The sequence below is a fragment of the Canis lupus genome, chromosome 15 (genome assembly GCF_048164855.1).
Source record: "Canis lupus baileyi chromosome 15, mCanLup2.hap1, whole genome shotgun sequence".
Classification (NCBI taxonomy): Eukaryota; Metazoa; Chordata; class Mammalia; order Carnivora; family Canidae; genus Canis; species Canis lupus.
This window is the reverse complement of record NC_132852.1, coordinates 52815451-52835669: the sequence shown is the minus strand read 5'-3', so window position 1 is coordinate 52835669 and position 20219 is coordinate 52815451. Positions and strand designations below refer to the sequence as shown.

At 51.9% G+C, this 20219-nt stretch overlaps 1 protein-coding gene across 3 annotated transcripts in view; it reads right to left on the bottom strand.

The window, feature by feature from the left end:
• Positions 1-1322: 1322 nt before the first annotated feature.
• TBXAS1 (thromboxane A synthase 1) overlaps positions 1323-20219 on the bottom strand; it is a 161855-nt gene continuing 142958 nt past the window's right edge. For all 3 annotated transcript variants that reach the window (XM_072777419.1, XM_072777420.1, XM_072777418.1), the window contains 4 exons: positions 10209-10300; positions 5750-5887; positions 3978-4140; positions 1323-1498 (listed from right to left, as the gene is read on the bottom strand). In XM_072777419.1, coding sequence (XP_072633520.1) covers positions 1424-1498; positions 3978-4140; positions 5750-5887; positions 10209-10300 — 468 coding nt within the window. In that variant the 3' untranslated portion in view covers positions 1323-1423. The remainder of the gene's footprint in view (positions 1499-3977; positions 4141-5749; positions 5888-10208; positions 10301-20219) is intronic.

Sequence of the window (20219 nt, the reverse complement as noted above, 5' to 3'; positions counted from 1 at the left end):
CAATCCATGCCATTTCCTGCCCCCATGGTAGCTGGTGTTGTGCATCGATGGTGGCATTTTGGGAGAACTGGGGATTGTGGCTTGAAAGAGCAGTGGGGCCAAGCCCAGCAATTCTAGGACAGTAGGAAGCCTCGCTGCTGTGTCTGAAGATGGTAGGCACCTGGACCGGAAAGTGAGGGCAACCAATGGAGCTGACAGGCCGGGGGGTGCTGGGCACAGGCTGTGCTCTGAGGAGGGAGCCAGGTGCTCAACTGGGCCCTTCTGCAGGATGAGGCTCTGCGATGGCCACAGAGGGTCAGGGACGGAGAGACAGGCAGAGCCATCAGGAAGGGCAGATGGCTCACCAGGAATGGGAATGTGTGACTTTCTCACACATTGAGTGTGAGTGTGAGCCCCAGGGTCAGACATCTAGAAAGGGCTGGGTCGCAGAGAGGAGCAGTGGTGACAGCAGGGGTGCAGAGAGAGCTGTGTGATGGGCTGGCCGGGCAGCTAGAGCTGGGACTGTGCTGGAGTCGAGGCTGCCTTCTTGCCTCCAGGGAAGCCCGAAAGTGAGAAGAGGGCTCTCCAGAAGAGGACGTTCGGGGAGCCCGGGGTGTTCCGGGCTGCAATGGGAGAGGGCCCAACGGCAGAGGCAGCATCCACAGCCACGGATACGTGGGACCCTCTTGAGCCAGCTCTCCTGAAACAGCCTAAAGGCAGGTCAGCCTCTGGGAGCCGCGCTCACAAACTCCTGCCCAAGATGCCATCTACAGGACACCTAGCCCTTCCGCGCTGCTCAGGTGGTGCATAGAGGACGGGGCTCTGACCCTGGTCCGCTGCTCTGTTTTCCAGATGAGGACACGGAGGCACAGGGACGTGGGATGACCAGCAGCCCCGACCACACGCAACTCGTGGCAGATGTGGGCTTCAACTTGTGGGCTCTTCGTTGAATTTTAACTTCTCAGCAACACGATAGTTATAATACATTCACTTCTATATTTTGACACTTTGATCAAAATTAAGAGAAGTCACAATGTTAGTATTTCCTACGTAGGAAAATCAAAGCATTAGGAAGCTTCTGAGCCATTGTTGAAGCTGGGCTTCCAATAAATGTCCTTTTTTTAAGTCAAATGCCACAAGTGCACCAGGGGCTGGTGCCATCAGGGCAGCTCACTGAGTGTCCCCGTGTCCCTCTGCCCTGTAGGTTCCTTCTTCCATCCTGAGGCCAGGACTTCCTTCCTTCCTTCCTCATTTTGACAAAATTACATTTTTGCTTATTTACCAGCAATCTCTGATTGAGCGAGGTGGATCAGCGGCTCATATATCATCAGCAGAGTCAAAACTAAGTGCAACAAACATTTATTAAGTATTTGCATGTCAGGCACCCTTTCAATGGTTTCCGTGATATTTTCCCCCAAATCTGAGTTCCCACATGAAGCTTTTGTCAGCGGGAGACAATCTTGATGTAGATGCCATTCTTTGGACCTAGGGCAGATTTGGAGTCTAGCTGCAGTGGTACCTGAAAGAGAGATGAAGAGATGGCTTACGGCTAACCGCACCTATGGGAAAACTCTGGAACTGGGCCTGAAGCAGGGTTTGGAGATGAGGGACAGCAATACTGAGTGAGCAAAGCAGCCTCCCTGGCAGGGCCTTGAGAAGCCAGCAAAATTGTGTCTCGGGGGGACACTGGGTGCTGGGGCCCCAGCAGCACCCTGGTGCTTGACCCTCTTTCCCAAGTTAATAAAATACTGCGGGGACTAAGGTCCTCATTTGTCCTCCCAAGAAGCCTGCGTAGGAGGTAGTAGCAGCTCACTTTGCACGTGAAGGAATGGAGGTTCAGAGAGGCCAAGCAACTTGCCCGAGGTCACATGACTGGAAAGTGAAGGGTAAATCCTCAAACTCTCTCACCTCTTCTCATCTCACTCCCCAGTGCCCTAGCAGTAACTGAGCAGCGCCCCCTTCTTTCCAAGGGGCTTTGGGAGAGTGGCTGTCTCCTTCTCACGTGTGGTGTGGTCTAGCCTCACCGCCATTCAGAAAGCTTTCCTCATGTCCAATTTACAAGGCAGATTGATGGTGGACTGGGGACTTGGAAGAAAAGCCAGAGAAGTACTCAAGAAGCAGGGTGTCCCCTTGCGCCCTGTGTAAAACGATGGTTCAGTGGTTAATGTGAATCCTTTAAGGGGATGAAGAATCACCCTGCCTTAGTGCTGGGGCCTTGGTGGGCTTTTCAGATGTCTTTGAGGGGAGACAAGTTATATGACCAAGAAACAAGATGAACTAAACTTGCGTTATCCCGTGGGGGTAGCCAGCCAGTAACACATGTGGCAACCGAGTACTAGAAATATGGTTAGTGCAAATGAGGGGCTGAATTTTGTATTTTTTATTTTTAAAGATTTTATTTATTCATGAGAGACACAGAGAGAGAGGCAGAGACACAGGCAGAGGGAGAAGCAGGCTCCCCGAAGGGAGCCCGACGCGGGACTCGATCCCGGGACTCCAGGATCACACCCTGGGCCAAATGTAGGTGCTAAACCACTGAGCCACCCAGGGATCCCCTGAATTTTTTATTTGGTTATCAAAATTTACATTGCCACATGTGACTAGCAGCTAATGTATTAACACCGCTCTAGAAAAACTGGAAGCACCACTGGACTTCCAAAAAGGAGATCAAATGGGGCTAACGAAGTCAGGGAGGGCTTCCTGGAGGAGTGGACACCTGAGCTGGGGCTAGGAATAGGAGAAGCCTTGCGGGCAAGACTTCTCAGGGGCCACCTCGGGATTTGAGGGAACACCAAAGGATTTGGAAGATGGGATTAGTCTGGGGACAGGGAAGTGGGAGGGATGGCATTCCAAGTAGGGACGAGTGCACGCGAAACCCTCCCGGAGTGGGAGGATGGGGCCGAGGATACAAAGTGGGCTCAGACAGGCTCTCTCTAGATCCAGCAGGCTCGGGGACGCATGGCTGGTTCTTTTTTCCTTCTTTTTTTTTTTGTATATTTTTGTTTATTGGAGTTCGATTTGAACATGGCTGGTTCTTGAGCTGGGGAATGCCAGGCCTAAGCAGTGTGTTGGGACAATGGTCTGGCTGCTGTCCTGTCTGTCAAGATCAAGGGTAAATGAGACAAACCCAAAAAGAAGTCCTGCACCCGGAGCACCCAAGTCATTTGGGGGCCTGCTCCTCTGTTTGGCTCTGTGGTCCCAACTTGCCCCTGCCTGTCTCCAGCCTTGGACGCCGTCCTGTTTGCAGAGGCAGCGCCACTCTCTGAATCCCACGGTTGACCATTCATTGCTGCGTACTTAGCGCCTGCACCCCGTGCCCTCCCGTCCAGCCGTGGACAGGCACGAAGGGGCACAGTGTTCAGGCCGGAGGGGGAACAGCAGACACTGCCCAGCAGTGGCTGGATGCAGAGGGAGGAGGAAGGCTTGGGGTGCAGAGCGGGCCAGATCGGGTTTGAGCCTGTCTCTTCACTCTCTGGCTAGTCCTGCATTTGCTCCTGAACATTCGCTCAGCGAACGCGTGAGCACCTGCCCCAGAGCCTGGTGCTGGAGGCTCTAGCAGGGAATCCGACAGACGCGTGTTCCTGCCCTCCTCACAGAGCCTGCGGTCCACGTAGGCAAGTGATTTAACCTCTGTGAGCTTTATTTTAGCTCCTCACCCGAAGAATGGGAATAATGAGACCTACCCTGGGGAAATCACCGGCTCGCTTAGCTGAAGAGGGAAGAGCTGTGGCCTTGCAGGCCCAGCTTCGCTGTACAGAGACCGTCAATCGTAGTAACAGGAACACAGCCTTGGGTTACGTGCTGGGCTCACCCCCGAGCACTTGTGCGGACCCATTTAATCCTCACGCAGCAGGAACAGGGAGAAGGGGTTCTTGTTATCAGCCCCCTAAACACTCGTCAAGAAACTGAGTTCAAGAACTCCACCGGGAGAGCCGGGGTGAGCACCCCACCCAGCCCCCCACCCCGCACCCTGGCGCCCGGAGCAGCCAGGGGCTCACCTGCGTCTCCGGGCAGGCCTCGAACCGGAACTGGTGCAGGACCTGCAGCAGCGTCAGCTTGACCTCCAGCAGCCCCAGCCGCACCCCGAGGCAGCTCCGGGGGCCCGCGCCGAACGGCAGGTAGGTGAAGGGTTGCTGTCGTCGCTGCGCCTCGGCCTTGAACCTGCGGGGTCACGCGGTCAGGGTGGGCCGGGGACACCCACCTCCCTTCCCGGGGCCTGGTAAGCCACTGCTGTGGCCCAGGGACCCTTTCATCGGAGGCCACGTTCCTGGCAAGTGGGCCTGAACCCCACTGCGCTCAACAGAATCTGTTGTCCCATGGCCTTGTCCCTGGGGCCCTGGAGCTGGTGGCCGCTGATCCCCGAGCTTCAGTCCTGCCCTCTCCTCTGTGTCCCAAAGCCCTAGGGGCACTGCTGATGCAAAAGAATCACGGCGGGCGGGTGGGGGGCGAGCATGGGTGGCTCCATAGGCTAAGATCTGCCTTCCGCTCAGGTCATGATCTCAGGGGCCCCGGATGGGGTCCCCCGTCAAACTCCCTGCTCAGCCGGGAGCCTGCCTCTCCCTCTGCCCCTCCCCCTGCTCATGCTCTCTCTCAAATGAATAACATCTTAAAAATAATACAAAACTGAATCACCTGGAAGGCCCACTGGGCCCTCCCCTTAAGAACTGATTGCTGGTGAATCTGAAGGCTCCTGAGGATCCACCAGGATGAAAGTCTTCAGAAACCACACCCCTCACCTGGGCCTGTGGCTTCAGTCCCCACGAGCCAGCGGAGGGCAGCAGCCACCACCAGCTTCCTGTGCAGGTTCCCTGGGCACCGGCCCTCCCAGGAGGCCGTGTCCCGTGTCCCGCCGGGTTATCCGCCGTTGCCGCACTGGGCGGCTGTCTCCCCTGCCCACACTTGCCTCCCTGGTCCAAGCGGTGACACTGGGGCCCCTGGGGCTTTCTCTGTTCCAACCGCTGCAGAAAGTCTACCTGCTACCGAATAGCGTGTGCCCCGTGTGTCCTGGGACAGTAGCACTAGGGGTCCGCCACCGTTTCGTAGTGACCAGCTGGCTTCAGCGGCAGCCCTGGCACCTGACAGTCACTGTGCTCCCAGAGCTGCTGCGGGCAGGGTATTATTTATCGAGGTCCAGCTGCCCCGCGATGGGGGGCAGGGCGGGGGGGAGAGTCGTGGCCTCTTTCCTCAGGAAGTTGGAAGGCCCACAAGTGGACACAGTGTCCACTTGCCAGGTCACACCAGGAAGGGGTGTTCATCGTTTGGGTGAGGACGGTGTGGCCTCCTGCTCAGACATTTTCAATCTGGGAGCCTAGAACCAAACCCCAAGTAGGGGGCAGGGGCGTGGGGAGCCAGGCTAGCATGTTAGCACAGCTGGATCCCATGAATTCAGGGAGAAATTTCGTTAATTACTCTTGTTTTGGAACAAGCTCCGATTTTTTTTTTTTTTAAGGACATGATGTTTTGTTATTTTCCAGCGCACGCCTGAAATAGGATCCCGTGTCCTGTTTCTTGGCTGGGACACAGGACGCCCAGCTGAAGTTGCCTTGTTGCTTGCACGCCGGGCTGCCGAAATGCTAAATCTCTGGATTCTCTCTGGGGCCTTAAAGACGGTGCAGTTATTTCCTTTGGCAGTCCTGTCTCTCAGATGTCTGATTGCTAGGACTTTTAACGGTTTGGGGACGACTTTGCTACATCTTTGTCTCCCCTTGGCCACCTCCAAGTGCCTCCCACTCGCGTCCCTCTCGGGCCCACTGTGGGGGACAGAGCTCACCTCTCGGGGTTGAAGGTCTCCGGTTGTGGCCAGTACTCAGGGTCACGGTGCAGGGCGCCCACGGCCACCTCCACCACGGCACCCGCGGGGATGCGCTGTCCCCGCACCTCGCAGTCCCGCGCCGCCTCCCGTGTGAACCTATGGGGACATGTCGGTCACCCCTGCCTTGATGGCCAGCGGCAATGAGGAGAGTGTAGGGGAGACGGGGACAGGAGGCCCGGCCCTCTGGCAGGGGCGACCAGGATGGTTTCCACCCCCTGCCCTTGGCGCCCTACTGCTCCCGACCCTGCAGCCTCTAGGCTCCTTAGGCTCATTCGGCCTTGGATGAAATGCTGTCACGCATGAAGCCCGAAGAGCTTGTCTCAGGCCTGGTTAGGGGGGCACAGGTACCTCCCAAGGGCTTCTTCCTGTGGGGGCACTTGCGGGTCATTCCCCAGCCACGCTTTCCCCTCGTCTGCCATTCGTGGCCAAGCCCCTTCACATTGCCCTGGCCCAGCGGGCGCCTGGGGGCTCTGTCGGTGGAGCGTCGCCTTCAGCTCCCGGCACCATCCTGGAGTCCGGGCATCAAGCCCAGCGCTGGGCTCCCTGCTGAGCAGGGAGTCTGCTTCTCCCTCTCCTTCTGCCTCTCCCTCTGCTTCTCCTTCTCCCTCTCCCTCTGCTCCTTCTCCCTCTGCTTCTCCTTCTCCCTCTGCTTCTCCCTCTCCCTCTGCTTCTCCTTCATTCTCCCTCTGCTTCTCCCTTTCCCTCTCCCTCTGCTTCTCCTTCTCTTTCATTCTCCCTCTGCATCTCCCTCTCTCTCTGCTTCTCCTTCTCTCTCTGCTTCTCCTTCTCCCTCTGCTTCTCTCTCTCCCTCTTCCTCTGCTCCTCTCCCAGCTCGTTCTCTCTCTGTCTCAAATAAATAAAAATATAAAATAAATAAATTGCCTGGCCCCTGATCTCCATTCACTGTCTACACCACCATGGATAACTTCTACTAGAGGGGAAAACTTCTGGTCAGATTGTTTACTAAGTGCCACGGCACAATCCCATTTACATTGTATTTTTAAGAGCTAGACCACAGATGTTTGCATATAAACATAAAATTTCTGGAAGAATACTTGAACTTCAGCCATGATATCTTCCAAGGGACTGGGGTGGAGGATGGCAGGGGGCCAGAAGTGCCAACAGTTCTCTGGATCCTTCTGTATTATTTAGGTTTTTTGGTTTTTGATTTTTTTAAAGTATAAGCATATTATTTTTGTGATACAGATAATTACTTTAAAATGAAAAACTATCTATACTGGCTTTTATTTCAGATTGTAGAACTGGACTTTCCTAAATATTGTAGGGGAGATAAAATTATTATACTAATTATCATTATATTTTACTCTCGGTTATAAAATAAATTAAGAGTAACCCGAGGCTCCTTGAAGCATTCGTCACTTGGTTAGGAGCCTTTAATGTAACAGGAGAGGCCAGGCCTGGGGGACCCCCATTCGGTCTTAAGCTACCAATGCAATTAACATGTGCTTGGAGCTGGTGGCAAAACGCCGGTGCTCAAATCAGAGCAAGCAGGTGGGGGTCTCTGATGTCCACAGCCTCGGTTCTAAAGGGTCAAACTAGGCTATACCGTGACATCCTTTTCTTTTTCATCTTTACTGGGAAAATATCCTGGACCAGGATCCAAGACCCCCTAGAAGCCAGAAAATAAGCTTTCCCTTCTGTATGTAGTGGGGCCTCCTGTCTCGCTAGGCTAGGCCATAGATAAGGATAGAAAAATCTGCTGTATTATACCATTTAGAATCCTGGATTCACACTGATAACACTTCAACAAGAGTTGGGATGTTTTCCACAGGGGCCGTTCTGAGCTTTTGTGTGGATAATGGTTATCTGTCAAGGTGTGTCAGGGCTTGGAAAAAGCCAATGCACTTTTCTGAGATTAAAATAGTAAAGAAAAATAAATACGGTTCGCCATTCTCTCTGTATTCACCCTGAAATCTGTTGCCTGGACCGAAGTGAATTGGCCTCTCATTTGGCTGAGAATAACGATGGCTTGCAGAGAGAAGTCAGCAGAGCTGATATGGCTAAAAATTCTGGTGGAGTAGGTACAGAGGAAGGTGAGGCCCAGGAGATCACGGCTTGCCCAGGATTGGAGCCGGCTGGAAGCTGGCCATTCGCCTGGAAGGCGGGCCTTCCTCTCTGCACCTCACACCTTGCATGACAACCACTTAGAGTGTCCGGCTTTTCAGATGTTCTGTCCACTGTCAGTGCACCCTGGGGGTGGGCCGAGCAGACGCTGGGTGCCCACTGAACACACGGGAAGCAGAAGCACGGAGCAGCTCAGAACATACCCAAGATCACACAGCAAACTAAGGGCATGGATGTGAGGACCGTCATGGCTTTCTGTCAAAATTTGTTCTGTGATGATGGAGGCCTGGCACTGCATGTGATTTTTATGAGGGGATCGACCGGTTCATCCGAATTCCCTAGTTTCTGGCCTGCCTTGGAGTGGGACCAGCAGCCCCTGGCTTCCCAGAGCAATGCCTTCGCCAGCTGCCTTTTACACGGTACTGTTGATAAAGGGTCACGGGGAGAATCGATCAGAGCATTTTGGTGTCGTAGAGCCTATTCATATTCACTTTGTCACTCAACACATCCTCTCGACCAGGTCTCCTGCGATGAGTTCTTGATTGGGTTTAGATCCAGGAAATGACATGTCTTTGATCACTTTATAGACTTTCCTCTTGCTAGAGAACACGACTGTTCAACTCTGCTGGTTTTCCTCTCTGGCAGGAGCCTCTGCAACCGAGTTGGGACCTGACCCCAGTTATCAGCCCTCTCTGGGGTCCTGTAAAGGCTTCTTTCCCCTAGACAGCCTTTGTTCTATCACTGAATGTCTTATTTGGAGCTTCATTTTAATGTGTATAGCAGCTGCCCACAGTTCTCTTGGAAGGAAGCTGGATATAAATCATGAAAAAACAAAGATTGAATGACAGTTTGCTCCATGGCTCCCAAGGAAATCAGAGAAGGCCCGTAGAGTCGGTCTTAATGCCAGGAGAGGCACTAAGAGAGAGCAGCAGCAGCAGGAGAGCAGCAAGGCAGGCTCCGGGGCTGACTGCTCTGAGGGGCAGAAGCCTGTGTACTTGAGGACCACGAGATTTCACACACATCTCCAGAATTCTCTATATTTGTTCTGGGTCTGAACGCTCGCTTTGGACAAGAGCTACAATCACACTCTTGACGATGTTTTTGGCTTGGAATATAATTCTGAGACACCTTCAAAGCATCCACATTTTCTCTTTTTAAAATGGCCAAAGATGGGGCACCTGGGTGGCTCAGTGGTTGAGCATCTGCCTTCAGCCCAAGGGTGATCCTGGGGGTCCTGGGATTGAGTCCCGCATCAGGCTCCCTGCAGGGAGCCAGCTTCTCCCTCTGCCTGTGTCTCTGCCTCTCTCTGTGTGTCTCTCATGAATAAATAAAGTAAAATAAATAAAATAAAATAAAATAAAATAAAATAAAATAAATAAAATAAAATAAAATAAAATAAAATAAATAAAAAATGGCTAAAGGGACCTCCCTCTGGATTATATGGTATATGAATTCATAGGCATGCAGAGTGGAACTTATGATGTACAGGCTAAATGCTATGTGTTGTTTCTGTTTCTAGAAACTGAAATCTGGCCACTGTTTCCCTCCCTAAGGGCCTGGGGCCCCAAGTTAAGACCCTGTGCTCCATGGACTGCCTCGTTTAGGGGGAGTTGGAAGGAAGCAGAAGACCAGATTCCTGCTCTCCAGGCACTCACAGGTTAGTGTGAGTGGGTGTCCCTGGGTGAAACATTGCAGAGGGGTTGAGAAGTGTCCGAGAATATAATTGAAAGTACAGTCTGTGCAAAGATGCTGGGGGAGGACAGACAAAGTGCCTGGAGCTGTGAGTCTCGGGTTGGACCTCGATGGAAGGGGCCGGGGTGAATTGTTGGGAGAATGAGGAGATGCCTTCCAGGCCTTGAAAGGATCCCCCTGGAGCATCACCTCCAAGGGCAGGAGTTTCATCTGCTGATTTTCCAGTGCTTGGAATAGCATCGGCTTGATAAATAGTTGCCAAATGAACAAATGGATGAACAGACAAGCAGGCAGGGGGACTAGCTGAAGCCGTTCAAGGCTGGGAGGCCAAGGAGATGGGCTTGGGTTGGGGAGGAAGGTCATGTTAAGAAAAGACCAGTGACACTTTGAGAAGCTGGTTAAGGTAGAGGAAAATGAGCCAGACATTGACTACTGGGGTTACTCTCTGGAAGCTATTGCGCCCCAGTGGATACGGAGAAACCCAGGGCTCAGGCCTCGCCCTCCAGAGACTCGAGTCTGGCATCACACAAAGGGTGACAGACTGATGTCTAGTGAGGATCCTAGATGGTGATGCCAAAGGGGCTTTGGAGGACTGCGGGCTGGGGTGGGGTTGGGGGTGGGGATGGGGAGTGGGGCGTACCTGAAAGCCGGGGGGTAGATCCTCAAGGTCTCCGCAATCACCATGTCCAGGTAGGGCAGGCCTTCCTGGAGGCTGCAGTAGTCAAGGGCCGTCTGGTGATGGTGGTCATGGTGGTGGGGGGGTGTGACAAAGGAAGAAAGTTGAGTTACAGCGAGTCACACAGCCTTTCTGGCTTCTCCATTAGCATTAGAGTCCCGCTCCCGCTTAGCAGACTCGCACATGGAGACGCCGCAAATGCACAGTGTAGGTCGGTGCTCCCTGTGTCCTGGTGTCCCTGTTCCATGGTGCTGTATGTGACCGAGGACGAGCCGGCCCGGCCTGGGACTTGGGGGGTCTTTGAGTGTCACACAGAGAGGTTTGGTTCTAGGGCAGTGGCAGCAGGTGCAGCTGGGAGCATTTCCGGAGCCTGGTGGCTGCGTGTAGCACAGACACGACCTGGGTCAGTCCCCCCGCACCCCGAGAGGCAGCTGCTCCCCCATCTCTCAGATGAGAAAACCGAGCCTCGGAGGGGCAGCCACGGAGGCGGTAACTGGTATGTCATAAAGTTAAGACACGCAGAGTGACATTGCAGCAAAAGAAAAAGAGTCCTGGTAACATACAGGATGAATAGTGACAAAACCCAAAGAGCTCTTATAAATCCGCAAGAAAAGGAACTAGGAACATGGTCAAAAGCTATGAACAGGCGAAGCAGAGAAGGAGAAATAAAGTTGCCATGATGAAAAATATGAATGAAAAGGAGAGTTCGTTACTCACCAGTCAGAGCAGGAGAGGCCAGGAAATGTGGATTAGGTACTAAAGGGCGAAGGTGTGGAGAGGCCTGACCCAGCACCCTGTGTTGGGGGGACCTCAGTGACCCTTGGACTGTGCCCCGGTGGGAGGGGAAGGGACACATGGGACACTAGCTGGGAGCAGGATGTGGGTGGGAGGGTTGGAATGGGGTCATGGAGGCTTATTCGCTGCTCTGCTGGGTTTCCCCGCATCCTCCCTGTCGCCCCGTGTCCTACAGAGCCTGAGTGGTCCCCTGTTTGGTAGGGGACAGCCTCCTTTCTTAACCCCAGATAGCTGCTGATGCAAGAGCAGGCCTCGGCGGGGCATTGCTTTCTTTGACCTCCCCTCCCCGAGCAGCGCAGAGGGCCCGTCCAGGCTGCAGCCCCCAGCTGTCGGTGGATGGCCCCCGGGGGGCCCTGCTCCACCCCCGGGAGCCACTCGGGCCTGCAGCCGGCCACGGGGCTGCCCCCCAGGGTCTAGTGGCTGGCAGGAGGGGGCAGAGCCCCTAAACACGTGTGAGGGCCTGACTCCCCGGCCCACGCAGCATCCCCGTGTGGGGAGAGCCTCCTTGGGGGAGCCTGGGCACCTCTGTTCTCCTTTCTGTGTTTAGTGGTTTGATTTGTGCTTCTTTCTCCTGGCCTGCGAGTCACAAAATACAAATTGTGTCATTTCAGTGATTCTGCATGTGAGTTAAACACTCCGATATTTACATTTGAGACTGGCATTGCCTGGGTGGCTCAGTCGGTTAAGCATCTGTCTTTGGCTCAGGTCATAATCCCGGGGTCCGGGGTTCGAGCCCTGCGTTGGGCTCCCTGCTCAGCAGGGAGTCTGCTTCTCCCTCTGCCTCTGCCTGCCGCTCCCCCTGCTTGTGTTCTCTCCCTCCCTCTCTCTGTCATTCTCTGTCAAATAAGTAAACACAATCTTTTTTAAAAAAATAATAAAACTGGCATTGCATGATAGAAAGATGAATGGTAAGATTCATGCTAGAGAAGAAGAAAAAGGGAGAACCTTTGTATCTACTGTTGATGGCACTCTCCCCTGCCTTTTGAATGAGGGGCCACATATTTTCATTTTGTATAAAACAATTGCGTGGTTGGCCACGCAGGCCACGGTTGATGTGAGCCTCCGACCCAAGGGCACCTGTCTGGAATTAGGATCGCGTGCAGAGACAGAGAAGCGGGTGGAAAGTGAACACAGGTGAGTCATGAACTGTTGGTGACCATGTTCTGCCTTTGGAGAAGGCTCCCTGGTGTCCCTTAGAGCCTGGTTTCTGCTTGCCACCCTCCGGGATGAGTAGCCTCGTGGGTGGTGGGTGGATCAGTCCTCTCACAGTGTTTTCTCACTTACGGCCTCAGCAACAGCTACCTCTGTCATCTGCAACCCAAGGAGACGTAACAAACGCAGAAAATGCAAAAAAGAAATGGTGGCACTGTGCACCAAAATACAGAACTATATCTCAAAGAGAAACCAGGTCTGGAAGCAGCGTCCCTAACAGTAGATGGTATCGGTTTCCCAAACAGAATTTGTGATTTGGAAGCTCTCAGCATTTATTAGAGAAATAAAACTTTTGAAAGCAGCCTAGGGGAATTGGATATTATAAAGTCAAAGGGTTCGTGTATTCTTTCTCTGGATGAGCTTTCTCCTGTGCTTCTAAGCTTTTGGCTCGAGATCCACATGCAAATATCAGCTTGGTCCAGTGGTTCTCAAGGTGGCTGAACATTAGAGGCAGTGGGGTGGCTTTTAATGTCTAAGGATGGTTGGGCCTTGCCCCCCAGGATTCGACTGTGGGTGTGAAGTGGGGCCTGGGCACCAGCTCTCCCATCCCACTCGGCCACTGGCCACTGTAGTGTGAGCCCCAGGGAGAGACCACTCACTGCATTAGCCCTTCGGTCATCTACCCGTGATCCTCCCGTGGGAGGAGTGGGCAGATGTGGCGGAGGGAGGCTCACGCTTGCACATTTTAATCAAACCCAGGTGAAGCAATGAAATTCAAGTCTCTGTCCCATTGACAGACCAGTCCACCCATCTGGACCTTTGCCTGGACCTAGTTAGTTCTTTCGGGAAAATCAGGGATAAAGGGGTCCTGCACCAGTCCTGCCAGCAGAGGGCAGCAAGTGTATGGCAAATGGGGGACTCCCCGGTGACGCTGGGCCCCTGCTCAGAATCACAAATTAGACCCAAAAAAGACTTGGGAATCATGCATGCATCCAAATTCTTCATTATAGAGATAAGAAAAATGAGACCCAGAGAGGAAAGCCTTCGAAACCAAAAGCACATAGCTAGAACGTGAAGCAGAAAACCCATGTTTTAATTCAGCAATCCCGCCCCGAACCCCTGCTGCCTGGCAGGTGCCCGGCTAGGTGCTGAGGATCCCCAAACGAGCAAGTCTTGGATCTCTGGGGAAGCAGACTTCTAAGCTAATCATTATCCTGAATGCAGAACATGTTCTAGAATGGACTTGGGAGGACCAGGATACAGTTCTGAAAACTCATTCATTCAGGCGCCTGGGTGGCTCAGTGGTTGAGCGTCTGCCTTCGGCTCAGGTTGTGATCCCAGGGTCCTGGGATCGAGTCCCACATCTGGCTCCTTGCAGGGAGCCTGCTTCTCCCTCTGCCTGTGTCTCTGCCTCTCTCTGTGTGTCTCTCATGAATAAATAATTTTTAAAAAAGAATTAATTCATTCATGAATCTTTAGGACACATGCTAAGTTGGTGCCTATGGTGGGCCAGGCCCTGACTAGGCACAGGGCTCATAACATGCAGACCCTTCCCACCCTCCCAGGACCTCATGGTCTGTCTCAGGATGCGAACCAACAGCAAGGATTAGGGAGTGGTGAGCATGAGGCTCTGCGGGAGAACAGAGAAGGCCACACCTCCCAGACATTCGGGATCAAGGAAGCTGCCAGAAGCAAGGGTTGCCCAAACTGAGATCTTTATGATGAATAAGAAGAAGCCAGTTGAAAAGCAGGTGGGCTTGTTTGGATGTTGGCTCCGCCAAACCAGTCTTAAAAAAAAAAAAAAATCCATGAGTCCATCACAGGATCCTGAATCCTGACTGGATATTTGAAACACTTCAGAAATTATGGTTCATTGGTTTTCAGTGTGATGATAGGATGGTGGGCCCGTTTTGGAAAAGAGCCCTTCTGTTTTAAAAAAACAGAATGAAATATTTACAGATGATAGGACATCTGGGATGTTTTTTTTAAAAACGTGGAAGTGGGGAAAGGGACAGAAGCAGAGTGGCCGCAGCAGACTCTTGTGGGTGCTGGGTGAGGGGGACAGAGTTCTCCCAAGTGGCCTTTGAATTTATACAGCTTAAAGTTTTCCTTTGCAAAAAGCTAAAACACCAAATAGAAATGTAAATAACAACAGCGTGTGGAGTCGCCCCATGCACAGACTTGGAGCTGCGCTCAAGAATTAAAAATGGTTCTGCGAGGCTGGCCGAGTGGGAGAGGTGTGGTTTGGAGCCGGATCTTGTAGGACAGTTGGCAGTTTTCCGGGCACAGAAGGCAGAAAGCCCTCCCATGCGGGGCGACCTTTTGGGCTGAGTCAGAAGAAGTGTGGTGAGCGTGGGACCTGGTGGAGGGCTGGCAAGAAATGAAACAGAAAAGGTAGTTATGCTCTACGGGCGCGATGTGTTTTTCTTTGGCATCTAGAAAAAACCCACCCAATGAAAAAATGCTGGTGGTGGGGGGTGTGGGGGGAGTGATATAGAATTCACTCTAAGTGAGAAAGGGAAAGGAAGGGTAGCTTAGTCAAGAAAACGTTTTCCCTTGGAAGAAAAGCCTGGCCGGCTCACCCCAAATGTTTGAAATAGCAGCAGCAGCATCGCAGGCAGGAGGCTGGGAGCTGGGAGCTGGGAGCTGGGAACTGGGAGTTGGGAGCTGGGAACTGGGAGCTGGGAGCTGGGAACTGGGAGTTGGGAGCTGGGAACTGGGAGCTGGGAACTGGGAGCTGGGGGTTGGGAGCTGGAAGCTGGGAGTTGGGAGCTGGGAACTGGGAACTGGGAGTTAGGAGTTGGGAAGTGGGAGCTGGGAAGTGGGAGCTGGGAGCTGGGAGCTGGGAACTGGGAGTTGGGAGCTGGGAGCTGGGAGCTGGGAGCTGGGAGTTGGGAGTTGGGAGCTGGAAGCTGGGAGCTGGGAACTGGGAGTTGGGAGCTGGGAGCTGGGAGCTGGGAGCTGGGAGTTGGGAGTTGGGAGCTGGAAGCTGGGAGCTGGGAACTGGGAGTTGGGAGCTGGGAGCTGGGAGCTGGGAGCTGGGAGCCGGGAGCTGAGGCTTCTGGTCCAGTTCCTCCCTTGCTGTGGCCCTTGGTGCTCAGACCCTTGGTGCCCCAAGGGGCACCGGGATGTCAGGAGAACCCAGTGGGGTCTGAGCAGAGTAGACTCTCATTTCAAGCCAGGAAGCACTTTAAGCTTCTGTGTTTCCAGAAGATAACATTAAAAAGCGATCCCGAGGGCTCTGACTCCATTGCACGGCCCCGTATTACTCAGAATCAACCTGTCCTGCTGTCCCCAATGCTGGCCATGCCTCTGGGTGCCCACTTGGGGTGTCCCGCCAGGGTCTCAGCCCTGGATGCACCCCAGGCGGCTGTGGCCTGGGGCCAGTTGCCAAGGCAACACCAACAGGTCACCAGGTCTGTAAGGTGGGGTCCTGCCCAGCTGGCAGGGCAGGGCAAAGGAGCCGGTAAGGTGACAGGTCTCTGGAAAACATAATGCACCAAATGAGCAGATAATCCTTCCATTTGAATGTATTGGGTGGCAGGGAGCTCACTGTAGCACCGAGCCTTCTGCGGCATGTGTTAAATGACTCTATAAGGATGTGTTAAGGAAGAAAGTGATTTTAAAATCTTATAGAACTTATTTCAGCTGGGACTTATTTCATAAAATAAATAGCTGTGTTCTCAGAAGGTTGAAAATCAATATTAAATATTTATTAATATCCAATAGTGGGAAATGTGGATTAAATAGTAAATATTTGATTACTAACTATTGGGGGAAATATAGAGTAAAACATAAACTGAACCTGTGCCTCATGGGTTACATTTTCAATCCAAATTTTCCAGAAGGTTATTTCCACCTATATTTGATTTTCAGTGGGTAGTAACTTCTCTTTTTCTTTCTTTCTTTTTTTTTTTTTAAAGATTTTTAAATTATTTATTCATGAGAGACACAGAGAGACAGAGAGAGAGGCAGAGACAGAGACAGAGGGAGAAGCAGGCTCCATGCAGGGAGCCCGATGCGGGACTTGATCCGGCACTCCAGGATCACAACCTGGGCCAAAGGCAGGGCCTAAACCAAGGAGCCACTCATGAGTCCCTCTCTTTTTATTTCTAAGGTCCTCGGTCTCTTTGTCTTTTTATCATACCGCTTAGATCTGTAAACCAATATTTAAATGCAATGGAAAAACCTGATGGTTAAGGGAACTTCATGGAAAATCTATGGATAAATCCTTTTAAATAGGAAATAATACTGCCCTGACCTATTCATGTCCTCTGGCTACATTTAGATTCTTGTGTGCCATTTTCTTGAGAGCTACACACACACACACACACACACACACACACATGCACACACACACACGCCCCTCCCCTGAGTCACTCACACCTACACATACATCACATGCTGTATGCGTGTGCAGTTAGGACGTGGTGAATTAAGGAGGAACAGAAAACAAAATGTCACTGCTTTCGAAAAGATTTTTTCCTGGAGATTCAGGGACTTAATAGAAAAATTAACGTTTTCTTATTTTGCTAAAGGAAATAGAAGTGGGGGCGGCTTCAGTTTGGTCTTTCCCACGCAGTAGTAACAGCAGCAGCGAACAGGGCTGGTAATGTGGCATTTGTCACCAGATGCAGTGTTACAGAGAGTGAGCTCCATTGTGCCAGGCTTTGCCCTCCAGAAGCAGGGAACGTGACATCCCCAAAGACCCGGCTCTCCGGCTTGGGGCCAGCCAGGGGCCATACAGCCTGTATGAAGGATAAAGATTTCTATTCGCTCTCATTCTCTGGGGAACATAAGATGAGAATATGAAACCAAACCGTGGAAAATGTGGCAACCTTTGCTTTGCCCTTTTGACCACCAGCCCAGAAGAGCCCTTCCCCTCGTGACCAGCCCCGCAGATGAGCACGCAGTCCTGCGGCGAGGCCCGAGCGGGGACCTGGGCTCCTTGCCAACCAGTTCTCTAAACAGAGACACTAACTTGCTGGCTTGAGAGCCCAGGGATGGGCCCACTTGAGCTGGTCCAGGCTGGGGCGAGAAGCAGTGAGGGTCGGATGGATGGAGTGGGCCACGGGACGGGGAGGGGAGGGGAATCTTCCCATCAATGTCACTGCCTTGCCTAGCCAGTGCCCAGAAAGTTCTGCATCAGAAAGTTCTGCATGCTAATTGAAAGCATTTGGTAGATTTAGATGCAGACATGCGTCCATACCTTAGAGAAAGTAATTAGGAGACTGTGTATGGGATCTATTTACACCCACTTTACAAGAAAGGAGACAGAACCCGTCCACATAAACCTGTGGATTATTCCAGGTGCCCTTGTACTCTGCAGGCCAGGCCATTAAGGGATTAGGTGAGGAGATTGTAATGAAAGAACATAAACCCGCCTACACGTGCGGGCGCGCACACACACACAAACACACACACTAGCCCTCACCACCGAAGGCCCTGGGTTGAGCTTTATTGATGTCCCTGACTTTCAGCAGGAATTCCTGTCTTCAGAGACCTAAGATAACAATAGCGCTCTGCCTCGTGCAATATTTTACTGCGCACAGAGGGACTTTTACATCTGTTGTATCATTTGGTCCTCACAACTGCACCGTGCGGTAGGTAGGGCAGTTTTTGCTGCCTACTTTTGTTAGATGAAGAAAACCAAAGATTCAGAGATTCATGGCTCATCCAAGGTCACACAGCTGGTGAATGGCAGAGTCGGAATGAAATCCAGATCTTCACATTCCAGGACTTGTCCCTCATGCTGTACTGCCTAGGCCTCCCTCCCTCTCCCCTCTCTCCCTCGTCCCCCCCCCCCCCATCTGCTGTCCTTAGGTACATTTTATGGAAGAATACCATGCATACAGAAAAAAATATCACACAAGCTAAAGCGCAGAGTTCAGTGACTTTTAACAAAGCGAGCACACCTGTGTACCCACGGCCAGCTTGAGACACCAGACATTGCCAGCATGCTGCTGTGACTCCATCCGGTCCCAGGCTCCCCACCAAGGGCAACCACTATCCTGCCTTCTATTTTTTTTTTTTGAAATTTTTTTAGATTTTATTTATTTATTCATGAGAAACAGAGAGAGAGAGAGAGAGACAGAGACACAGGCAGAGGGAGAAGCTGGGTCTCCAGGATCACACCCTGGGCTGAAGTCTGTGCTAAACCGCTGAGCCACTGGGGCTGCCCAACTATCCTGCCTTCTAACACAAGAGATTACTCTGCCTTTTAAAAAGCTGTACATAAACAGAATACGCAGGATGTAGGCCTTTGCCCATGCCTGCTTGAGCGTGGTGCTGTGTGTTGGACATCATGATGTGGCGTGGCGCTGAAGGGCGTCCATTCTCGTGGCGTCCATCCTTTCAACTGTGGCTGGACCTCTGAGTTATCCCAGTTTGGGGCCATTATAAATAAAGCTGAAAATTCTTGTATGTGTTTTGTGGTGGACGTGTGTCCACACGTCTGCTGAGTGTATACCTAGGCATGGATTTGCTGGGTCGTAAGGGAAGAGTATGTTCAGCTTTAGTAGATATTTTGGACAGTTTTACAGATTGGTTGTACCTATTGCCTAAAATTTTAGTGGTGAACCAGCTGAAAAGCAGTTTGTTGACACAAATGCCAGGTCCCTCTATTAATCTCCCTGGGGCTCCATCTGCTTCCTTCCACTTGCCTCCCCAACACGCTGAAACCCAACCACTGTCTATTCCAGGAAAGGGTTGAGAGAAGAAATAGTGTATTATTTGGGGAGCAGAGTTATTTATCCCTAGTGGGGGCATATAGAGAAAAGGGGAGGTAGGGACAAACAAGACACATCTAATCCCCTGGTTTTAAAAAATGGTCTCAATTATCAGACATAAGTACATAAGTACTCATAAGCATAAAACACATTCCCAAATCAACTAGAGTCTTTGGATTATCTGCTGTTATATAATACTCCATTAATAGCCGATTGTATATGATGTTTAAAGAAATAAGCCCCTAAATAAATGACAGTTAGATCACCTAGCTCACCATCTCTGCAGTGGGGAGAGCGGGTTTTGCATTTAATTTGCGGAGAAATTCTTTTTGTTCACTCTCTCTCCATATAGATAGTGAGTATGTCTATGACATGGGTGTGACATGCCCCGAGCAGAGTGTGAGGGCATGGCGGGGGCGGGGGTGGGTGCGGCAAGACACAACCCCATACATTCAACTCACTCTGTATTTGGGACACTGTTTACTTGTTTGTTCAGAGATTTGTTACTATGGTAATAGGGAGCCACTGAAGGTTTGATGAGTAGAGGTGACATAATGAAAATGGTATTTTGTGCTCTGACGATGGTATATGAAGACAGTTGGAAGAGCTGGTCAATAGGACAAGAAGATGGGAGATTACTGTAATAGTCCGGGCAGGAGCTCGGAGCTCGGATGACAGTGCAGTGGTCAGAGTGGGCAAGGGGTTGAAAGGGAAGTAGTATGAGCAGTGATTTTCTATCTTGGCTGCTCCCCACTGAGGCTGGAGCCCCACCCCGAAACATTCAGCATCCATTGATGGATTGGTGTGCAGAAGTTGGTAGTATTCCTAAAGCTCCCTGGGAGATTTTCATGTGCAGCCGGATACAGAGTCTTCATAATTTTATTATTTTTTAAAGATTTTGCTTATTTATTCATGAGAGACACACAGAGAGAGGCAGAGACACAGGCCGAGGGAGAAGCAAGCTCCCTGCAGGGAGCCCGATGCGGGACTCGATTCTGGGCCCGGGATCACGCCTTGAGCCCAAGGCTGATGCTCAACTGCTGAGCCACCCAGGCATCCCTGTGTCCCCGTAATTTTAAAGGGAGACTTGCCGGGGGAGGTGAGTCTTCGGATGTAAGGGGGCAGGGAGTGAAGAGATGAAAGTGATCCCTAGGTTTCATTCCCAGGTGGCTGAAAGATAGAAAGAGGTGAGGCTGCCCTTCCAGGAGAGCTCCCCTTTGGCAGGCTTGTGGGGGAGGGACCCCGGGGGATACGGTGTCTAGCTCAGCCACACAGAGGGAGATGAGTCCCCTGAGATTGG